This window comes from Chroicocephalus ridibundus, chromosome 16 (genome assembly GCF_963924245.1).
Source record: "Chroicocephalus ridibundus chromosome 16, bChrRid1.1, whole genome shotgun sequence".
Taxonomy (NCBI): domain Eukaryota; kingdom Metazoa; phylum Chordata; class Aves; order Charadriiformes; family Laridae; genus Chroicocephalus; species Chroicocephalus ridibundus.
Window position 1 is genome coordinate 8,458,617 of NC_086299.1, and position 9,743 is coordinate 8,468,359.

Genomic DNA, 9,743 nt, shown 5'->3' on the forward strand with positions numbered 1-9,743 from the left:
TCAAGCAAAGCCGGTGCTTAGGAAGCCAGAGAAACTCATGGTTCCACTGGCCGTTCTGCTGAAAAAAAAATAATACTGTGGCTGAAATGTCATAGTGTTATGGAAGCCAGTTTTAAAGGGACCATCGCCGTTTCAGAAAAGCTTGGCATTCCAAAGCTCTTGTGCTTGCTTTTCATTCTTCCCTCCCATCCCTTCTCTTCCACTGCCCCTTGAGAACTGAGCAGTTCAGGACGCTTGGTGTCCAGGCTGTACAGGGTTAGCAGTTTCAGGTAGCTTTTAGGTGCAAGAATGAACATAAACTTATTTAGCAATGGCTACAGGAAATTGCTAGGTGGTGGGGAAACTGGCTCTGTCACCAGCCCCATGTATCCGAACAGGGGCTAGGCACACGTGTTTGTCCGGACAAACTCTGTGAGACAGTAGGGACACAGCCTGAGGACAGCATGGATGCAGCTGAGGGACAGCTGCACCCGGACCCAAAGTCGCTCTCGTAGCTCTGATTACAGATCTCAGCCTTCATGTGTTCCTAACCCCAAATAATCCAGTGCACGCATTTTCCATCCTGAGTTCATCTGTTACCCTGTTGAGCCCTAATACCAGACTGAAAGTCTTCAGCCTCTTCATATCCACTATGTGACTCGAATAGGGTCTCCCAACTCACTGAGCTAGTAACCCCAGAATATGTGCCCTACAAATCAGAAAATACTGTTTAACAGGCAAAAGGGACTTGTAAAATCCCCCAGCGAGGGTTTAACTAACTCAGGAGTTGTAGCGGAATTTACAATGCCCTGATCTGTGCATCAGCAGATGAGACAGTGCTTTACTCCTTGTCCAGTGATTATAGGTCAGAGCCCTACTGACAGTGCAAAACTTTGCAAAAGCACCCAGATTAACAGAGGCGATGTCACTGATAACGTTGATAACGTGCAACAAGCTCCCATCTCAGGCTGTCTGGCACAGGGGAGGCCAGCCAGGGAAACCTGCCAGACACACAGTCCAAGCTCCTCCAGGCAAAGGATTCTCCACCATGCTGTCGCATCCCTCCTCCCTGACCAGCCTGCAGAGCAGCCTTGATGCTGCCGCTGAGATCAGGAAAACCCAGCCTGACTCCAGGAGTCTGCACTGCATTCCTGTCTCTGGGAGGCATAAGGAAATGAAGATAAATGGATGGCTTCCCTCACACAGGCTGGGAGAGGTCCCCAGTGTGCGCAGCAGCAGTACGTTGCCCTCCTTCCTAGCCCTCCTCCGCTCGGAGCCCACTGCTGGAACCCCATACTTCCCTACCTAAAGGGATCACCAGAAAATAATGATTAATCAATCAATCAGTGCTGATGGCATCATGCTACAGAAGGTCCTTTGTCATCAAAAACATTATTTCACAGGCTTTTGACTCAGATACACAGTGTGACCCTTCCACCCTGTCCCTCTCCCCAGGCTAGGGAAAATGAACCAGAGGGGCTGCTGAAATGAACACATGGGACTTTCCTCAGTTGCACAATCGCCGAGTGCCCAAGCAAGCAGTAGCCCTCAGCCCCTGGACTCCCTGTTCTCTACTCGAGCTAGCAGAGAGCCTGAGTTCCCTTCAGATGAAGGCTCAACACCATTGTTTCCCATCACCTCCACGAAACCGGCCTGGTGGCACCTCTCCAGCTTCCTGAGCTCCAGCAGTGTGAGTGACAACGGACTCTGACTTATCCCTAGAATGCAAAGCTCGCTGGCTTTGCAGTAACACACATTTCAACAGGAGCCTGTCTGGAATGAGGCTACGCCAAATAATGTTTCATTGAACTCTTACTCTACGTGCTCACTTGGCCACACCGCAGCTCTTCGAGGACCAGGGTTGCAGTCCAGAGACACCGCATGGTGCCAAGACAACCAGCAAACGCAATTATCAAGACATGTGGCACTCTCCGAGGAGGAATGGATGACTCTCCCACAGAAAATTACAATAGCACAGATAAGCCAGCATCAGCATCTCTCAGCCGCGTTACTTCTGGGTCTAATTACCCTCTTCCACCACAGGGTTATTGCGCTTTTCTTTTTATTCCTTTTAGCAAGCTTTGTCATCTAACTTCCAACCCTCTTACATTCTTTACTACAGCTATAAGACTAGCAACTAAGAAAACCCCGATCTTGACATTTTCAGTGGCTTTTGGCCACCCTAACAGGGCAAGGTCTACGGTTCCTCGTGGTGTTGGCCTCTGGAAGGCTTTGAGGGAAAGCAGTCCAGACTCTCAGCCAGAGTTTTACACTTTGCAAAACTTCTCCTGCAAAATCATTCAGGTTGAACAGCTTTCTCCTTACGCTTATCTCTTGGCAGCCAGAAGGTGAGCCCGGAGAGAGAGGAATGTCAGAAAACTATTGCTGACAAAAGAAGTGATTTTCACCTCTGTGTAGCCACACACATCCCACCCAGCAGAAGACAACAGAGAGGAACAGATACTGAAAACAAAAGCAAGCAACTTCCAACTCAGAAACTGATTTGTTAGACGACTAGAAACATTTCAATGTTTGCAGATGCTCTTACAGGGTACACGCTATTACAAAGCAAGGTGTGTCACAGGAGTGTTATTCCAGTAATAAGGTCAATCGTCAAATTACGAAATATCAAAATTTCCCTTGTCCGTGTGCTACAGCCTGAAATTTATGAGGTATAGCTCCCATGGGCCTGAGAGATTGTATTTCAGAGTTTAATATCATACACTGCAAACTCACAGCTTTTAAGTCTGGGCAGTTTTACCTTGGGAAAAAAAAGAATTTAAAAATCCTTTTCTGGTTTGGAGTGTTGGGGTGGATCACTGGGGTTTTAGCTTCAGAGCCTTGGCCCTTTGGGATACCCTGCTTACGCAGTTCACAATTCAAAGTTACTAAGGAAACTGCTTGCCAAAAATTTGGCATAAAATACCATTTATGAAGCCAAGCCAGAGATCTCAAGCCAGTCGTCACCCAGTCAGTTCTCTCATACCAGGGGATTTTCCCTGACTGCACGTTGAATAAATACCTTCAGATCTGCCCACAGTAATGCAGGCTGAAGGGCTGCAGCTTTTTCCTAAGTACTTCAGGGTTCACATGGGGGTTTTGATGACGGGGAACCTCAGATTAAGGGACGTCTGCTTCCATATATTTCTGTGATACCACCTACGGAGGAAAAAACCCTGTGCCGTGCGAGGGTCCTGCTGTGATCTGCTGTGAATGTGACTCATCTGATGCAAGAACAGCTGAAATGTAACGCATCCGCGATTGCAAAGGAGGCCCCTTGGGGTGAAGCTGTCACAACTACAGTCTCGGTATGTCACATCAGGCACAAACTGCCATAAATACGCATGGCGGGGGAAGAAGCACAACCCATTAGATGAGGGATGGACCCCACCATAAACTGTGCCCCAGTACAACCCCGGTAAAGGCCAGTTTGGTTCTGTATCACTGACTAGGGGTCACTTTAAAGGGATGCTGGAAGCCAGGAGAGGAAACCAAGCCTCCCTGCATTCAGAAAGCACTACGCTGACATATAGATATTTAGGGGCTGGGTGGACAGGACGGACTGCTGCAACTGGGATAGCATCTCATGGCTGGTGCTGAGAGGAAGTAACTATATGGTGACATCTTTGCTTTGACTTCTCCCCTTCCGTACTTCAGACTCTTTGACTTTAGGAGCGCAATGATAAAGAGGTAACAAATAGAATAAATAGATAAAGACTGGTATTATGATTGATATAGATAATATCATGCTGCTTTTGTGATAATATCTTCTCTCTCGTGCAACTAAACCAGCAAGTGATGGCGATTGCACTCATTAGTCTCTGATTCAAAAAGAAGCTCTCTGTGTAGGCGTATCTTCATGCAACTGCAATCGGCATCAGGGATCTTGCTTACATAAGAAGCCTTGTGTAACAAAAACCAATTTCAAATCAATGCACGTGCTCTTTTTGTTAAACTGATTTAGTTAAACAGATGAAGATTCCTTCTTTGGTCATTCTGGGTGTAAATTAAATTTGCTTTTAAGTAACTTAAGCTAATAAATTTGGCTTACCTCAAACTGCAGTGTCAATTGACACAAATCACACAGAAGCCACTATGGTTTTTTCTGCAGAGGCCTTCACTAACACATATTCACACAGCACAGATGCATTAAAACTGGTTTTACTAGCTTTAAACTTGTCTAATCAGACTTCGCAAGATCAGTTTGACTAAGGGTTTTAATACTTCCCATTCTGTTTGAAACACCCTAGTACAAGTTAGAAAATATTTTCTAAATGTACCTTTTTTTCACTTTCTTTTCCTCCGGCAAACGACAAAATTTTTTTCCTTGCATCTTTCATGGAGCTAGAATTACATGCCTGCATCTTTCTCTGCCTAATGAGAGCCGCAATAACGTGCCGACAGTGCTGCACGCTGCTAGAACAAACATCTCTGCCAATGTCCCTGGGTCACTGCCTGATGACGGTGCCGCTCCGGGGAGTTCTGCGAGCGTCTGAACTGCTGCGGCACAGCCAGCCAAGAGGCTGCGAGGCATGGGGGAGGTGAAGGTGGCACCCCTCAGATCTGGACACGTACACGCTCTTGCGTAGCCTACCCCTCAATTGCAGGTCTCCCTTTCCTGCTAAGCAGCACAGAGGTCCCTCGGTGGCCCGGGGCTTGGATGTCTATGGAGGGATGCTGTTAGCTGTCTGTTCCCTGAGGTCGTGGGAGCTGCAAGGGCTCCTCCTGAGAAGATTCCATCAGTCAAAGCACGGCACCTCCTGGCTCACCCCACCGACTCGCAGCCCGCTCTGTGGTGGGTAACCCTGACCTCACAACAAGCCTGATTAATAAGGTTAGTTAATAGCAACAACAACTACAATAGCAATGTTAGTTAGGGAAATAACCGCTGATTTCCCTCCCTTGTGGGAATTACCACAGAGGCATTTGGGGTTTTCTGTGACCCACGGAGTGCTACAGCCAGGTCCAACCTCTGCAATTTGTTCCTACTCTTCCCTCGTCCTCCTGATTGTTCCTAGAGTGCATTTACGCCCGGAATGAGTAATGATGTCCCTACCCGCCCCTTAGGACCAAGCGAGTCTTCCCTGAGCGAGGAGGGAATAAAGGCAGGGGGGAAACCTTGGGGGCTGGCAGTATGCCCAAGGACTTCCATTTTGCAAGAATGAGCCAAATTTATGCATCTAGCAGTGTCGCTTAACAGATCTGCAAGGGTAAGGGCAGAAGAGGGTTCTTCTTTGCATCCCTCTAGACCACTGCCTTCCGTGACCGAGTGGAACAAGTCAGAAATGTGTTCCTAGATTTCCCAGACTCCTGCTAGCTAAAGAGAGGGCTCTGCATGGCAGGGAGATGAAAGCCGCATCTATTGGGGTTACATTCAAATGTGCTAGAACTGGTCTTTCAAGGTAATTATATTTGTTTACTGGAATTGAATATACATGTCTCTACAAGATGCCTTACAGAAATAAGGCTTATCTACCAATCTAAAGATCTATACATACTTAAGTAACAAAATTTTATTTTTAAAGTTTTCTTTGTAGCAACTGGTCCCTATAAAATAGGAAGCAATGATGGATTGACTGTATATTGAGTATTGATTTGGAGTGTTTTGACACGTAATTGGATTCGATTGCTACAGTAGACTAGTTTGGTAGCCTTATTATGGGATGCTTAATACAGTGCTTATGCCTGTGCAATATTTTGGGGAGTTTTATTTTTCTCCCTGTGTATAACAAACAGAAAGGAATTTGATTATCTCGAAGGCTCACTGTTGAGGGGAATAAGTCAATTGTAAAACATGGCCCAGCCCTGCGCTGGGAAGTGCAAAAGGGCTCGGTGCAGCAGTGGGTGCCAGCAGGAAAGGGAGGGCGATACCTAGCTAAGGGGCTGGTATGGGAAATCTGGATTAAATTTTTGCCTCTTCCACAGATGTTTCCTATGGCAAGGGACGTTACCTATTGCTGTCTCAGTCTCTGTTGAGAACATGCATTATGTGCTACCTTCTCCCACCTCGCTTTTATCTATATTTCTGTATGTAGTTTAGCTTGTATGATATTTTTTTATAGTTGTAAGATTTTAGGGACAGGTTAGTAAGCATCTCTGCTATGCACTATAGAAGAAGTCCTGGCCTTTACAGGCATCTAAGGATTCTCTTGTATTACAAATAATTGTAACAGAAGAACAAATTAAAGAATTGGAAGGAAGAAAAGTATACAAGGAAGCTAAAATCTGTACTCTTTGAGAAAGTCTGAAGAATTCTATTTTGTTCTCTTTTATTTTGACATGGGTCTGCAAATATCAGTATTGAGGTGTTCATAGTTCCCCTGCTACATACATTTCAGCCGTCCTGAAATATACAGGTTTATTTCTCTAGTCTAATCTCTTGTTCTCCCTGTAACAGGCAGACTGTGTCTGGCCATTTGGGAAATAGTTCATAATTCCATGCTTAAATAACTGGCTTTTGATAAAGGTCCAACACAGTGCTGTGAGGGCTGTTTTGTTTTTATGGATGGAGCAGACAGAGCAGAATGATGTTGCCTGCATACTAAGAAACTTGGCCTGAAGCCCACACACACCAAAGGCAAAATAAATAAATAAACATATCAATCAATCTTGACGTCACCAGGAAAAGGGTCACTGCCATGTGGAACGAGACATCTGGACAGTGAAGTCACTGCTCTGGAAGGATGCCACTGAACAGTTCACATACTCTGCAGCACAATAGGATAAAATGACAGTCAAAAAAAGAAAAAGGCGGGGCGGACAAATTCTAATTGATGCTAAGTGAGCAGAGGTTTAAAGAAGGAGCCTCATACCTTCTGCAGACCTGTCCATGCACCTAACTTTTTCCTGATGAAAAAGTCCCATGATTCCAATGCCAGCCAGGCACACAAATCAGACCAGCCTGTCATCTCACATGACACTGTCCATTACATTTTCGGAACCAGCTTTGGAAGAAGAAAGAGCAGGATCTTACCACGCAACTAAAATTACAATGTGTGAAGGGGGACCCTTTCCACAGCCCTACATATTCCCATACACAGGGATAAAGAAGATGCACTTGCCCGGGTATTTGCATTACCTGCAGCCGTACACAACCACACACATACATACACAAAATGACAATCGGGCAGAGTAGCCACACCAACAGACCCCTCATATGAATCTTGCTTTCCATTAAATTATTTTTAAATGCACTTAAGGGAAAATGCAAACTGTTCTGTTTAATAAAGACAAAGGTTTTGAGAAGAAGCAACAAGAAACGTCTGCAGGGGAGACCCCCTGACAACTCTTTCCGCTGTACACACAACCAGCCAACTTGCTTCTGCAGGCTATTGTCTGTCTTTCCCTCTGTCCCCATCCAGGCACCGTATTGCAAGCAGCAGGGGGTTGTTAACTATGGAAGCTCTGATCTTCCCTTTATAGCATCAGGACATCGTAGCCCATCCAGGATGCTCCTGGCACAATGGAGCATCTGTACCCAGAATGTGGAGGCTCCTCTCCGGCCCTGGGCATTTATGAAACGGCCTGATTTAAATACAGCGCGGCCAAGACGGAGTCTTTGTTGTCATAGCCCAGATTCCTTCAAGACCGCTAAAAAAATCCACCCTCCGAGAGATGGGAATGTGACTGCATGGAAAATGACCGTATTTCTTAGCGCTGGCTCTTCGGGCGGGTTAAATCAGCCCTGTCCAGCGGGTCCCCAGAGGGTGATGCCAGTTCACCCCATTCTGAATGGGACCCGGCGCTGTCTGCCGGCTGCTACAATTAGCAATTTTTCATCTGCAAAACGCCCGAACCCAGCGGGGGCAACGAGGCAAGGAGGGGCAGGTTGCCCGAGAGGGCAACGCCTGCAGGCCGGCGGCTTGCCCAGCCCCGGGCGGGGCTCGTTGGGCCGCCAGCCCCGGCCCGGGGGTCGCCGGGGCCGGCTCCCCGCTTCCCACCGCGGCCCGGTGGAAGCCCCCTCCCCGTCCCCCGGCTTATCGCCGCCCCCCGCCGCCTAAAGCGATTAGCGGAGCTCGGCGGGGCCCCCCGCTGTTCCCGCTGCTCCGCCGCAGGGGTTGCCCGGGCCGCTGGGCTTACCGGAACCGGGGCGAGTCCTTGATGCACTCCTCGAACTCCACCGTCATCCTGCCGGTTCGGCCCCGCGGAGCCTTCAGCGGAGGAAGCGCATCGCCCGCCGGCAGCCAAGGACGCGCGGGCGAGCGAGCGAGCGACCGAGCGAGCGACCGCCCCCCCGCGCCCGCCGCTCTCCGCCCGCTGCTCGCCGCTCCCCGCCCGCCGCTCCCCGCCGCCGCCGCCGCTCTCCGCGCGCCGCCCCGCAGCGCCAAGGGCCGGGCTGTCCGCGGCCCCGGCGCGGAGCCGCCCGCGGGCAGGGGCGGAGGGCAGGGCGGTGGGCCCGCCGGTCCCCTCCCCCGGTCGCCGGGGTCCGCGGGGCCCTGGCTAGGCCGCTGCGGTTAGGCTGGGAAACACAGATGCCTTCCCCCCTCCGTTTTGAGGTGGGGATGGGTTCTCAGGGGATGATTGTGGAATCGGAGAAGGGTTTGGGTTGGAATCATAGAATCACAGAATCACAGAATGGTTCGGGTTGGAAGGGACCTTAAAGATCATCTAATTCCACCCCCCTGCCCTGGGCAGGGACACCTCCCACTAGACCAGGCTGCTCAAAGCCTCATCCAGCCTGGCCTTGAACCCCTCCAGGGATGGGGCATCCACAACCTCCCTGGGCAACCTCAAAGATCATCTAAATGGCCCAGGTTGCCCAGAGAAGCTGTGGCTGCCCCATCCCTGGAGGGGTTCAAGGCCAGGTTGGACGGGGCTTTGAGCAACCTGGTGGGAGGTGTGCCTGCCATGGCAGGGGGTTGGAACTAGATGAGCTTTAAGGTCCCTTCCAACCCAAACCACTCCATGATCTAGTTCCAGCCCCCCTGCCATGGGCAGGGACACCTCCCACTAGACCAGGTTGCTCTGGGCCACCCTGTTTCTGTGACAGTGGCCACCGGCTCATACATCAGCTCACGTGGGAGGGGATTCTGCCCCTCTACTCCACTCTGTTGAGATGCCCTGCAGTGAAATACTTATTGATAGTTTGATAGTAAATGCAACAGCGTTTTACAAGATTCCATGGCAAGGGACACTTGGTTGTTTACTGCATAGAGGACAAGGTCAGACAGAATTGTCAGGGAGACCCTCCCATTGAGTCACGAGGTTCAGAAAGGACCCCCTTGCTTTCTAAACTCCTTCTCAGAGAGGAGTCTAGGTGCGGCTGGATCCAATCCTAGTCCCAGACTTGGTCAACGGTTTATGTCTAAAGGATTACATAGGTGCAATCAATCCATTCTATCACTTGGCTAAGATTTCAAAGTTTAGCATGCTATTAACCACTTACTGAGGATCTGTTGCAGCAAGGAAGCTCTTAACCTCGAGGAGTAACCTTGAGTGGGCGTCCCTGCTCAAGGGGAGATCCTGGTGTGCAGCCGCTGCCATGCAGGAGAGCTCAACAAGTGCTGGGATGTCCACTACCTATAGAGTAAGATGATTGACCTATAGTCATATTTGCAAAGCAGCAAGACCTCTAGGTCCCCATTCCAGACAGCGTTTGTCTACGTTGCAATCCATCCCTCAAAGTCCAGGTACAACCCATCCCAACTCCCACTGACGGTTATGGCTTGAGCAGGAGCCAGGGAGGGGGGAAAAGGGAGAGGACACCGCCACAGATGCACAGTGTGATTCCATACTGGCAGTGTCAAAAGGATTGGCATCAATCC

At 49.3% G+C, this 9,743-nt stretch overlaps 1 protein-coding gene across 4 annotated transcripts in view; it reads right to left on the reverse strand.

Moving 5' to 3' along the window:
- ACAP3 (ArfGAP with coiled-coil, ankyrin repeat and PH domains 3) overlaps positions 1-8,424 on the reverse strand; it is a 101,129-nt gene extending 92,705 nt beyond the window's left edge. For 3 of the 4 annotated variants that reach the window (XM_063353591.1, XM_063353590.1, XM_063353589.1), the window contains exon 1: positions 8,059-8,213. In XM_063353591.1, the coding sequence (XP_063209661.1) occupies positions 8,059-8,105 (47 nt within the window). In that variant the 5' untranslated portion in view covers positions 8,106-8,213. Of the gene's footprint in view, positions 1-8,058 lie in introns of all 4 variants that reach the window. The other variant, XM_063353592.1, reaches the window with a different exon arrangement.
- Positions 8,425-9,743: the final 1,319 nt, after the last annotated feature.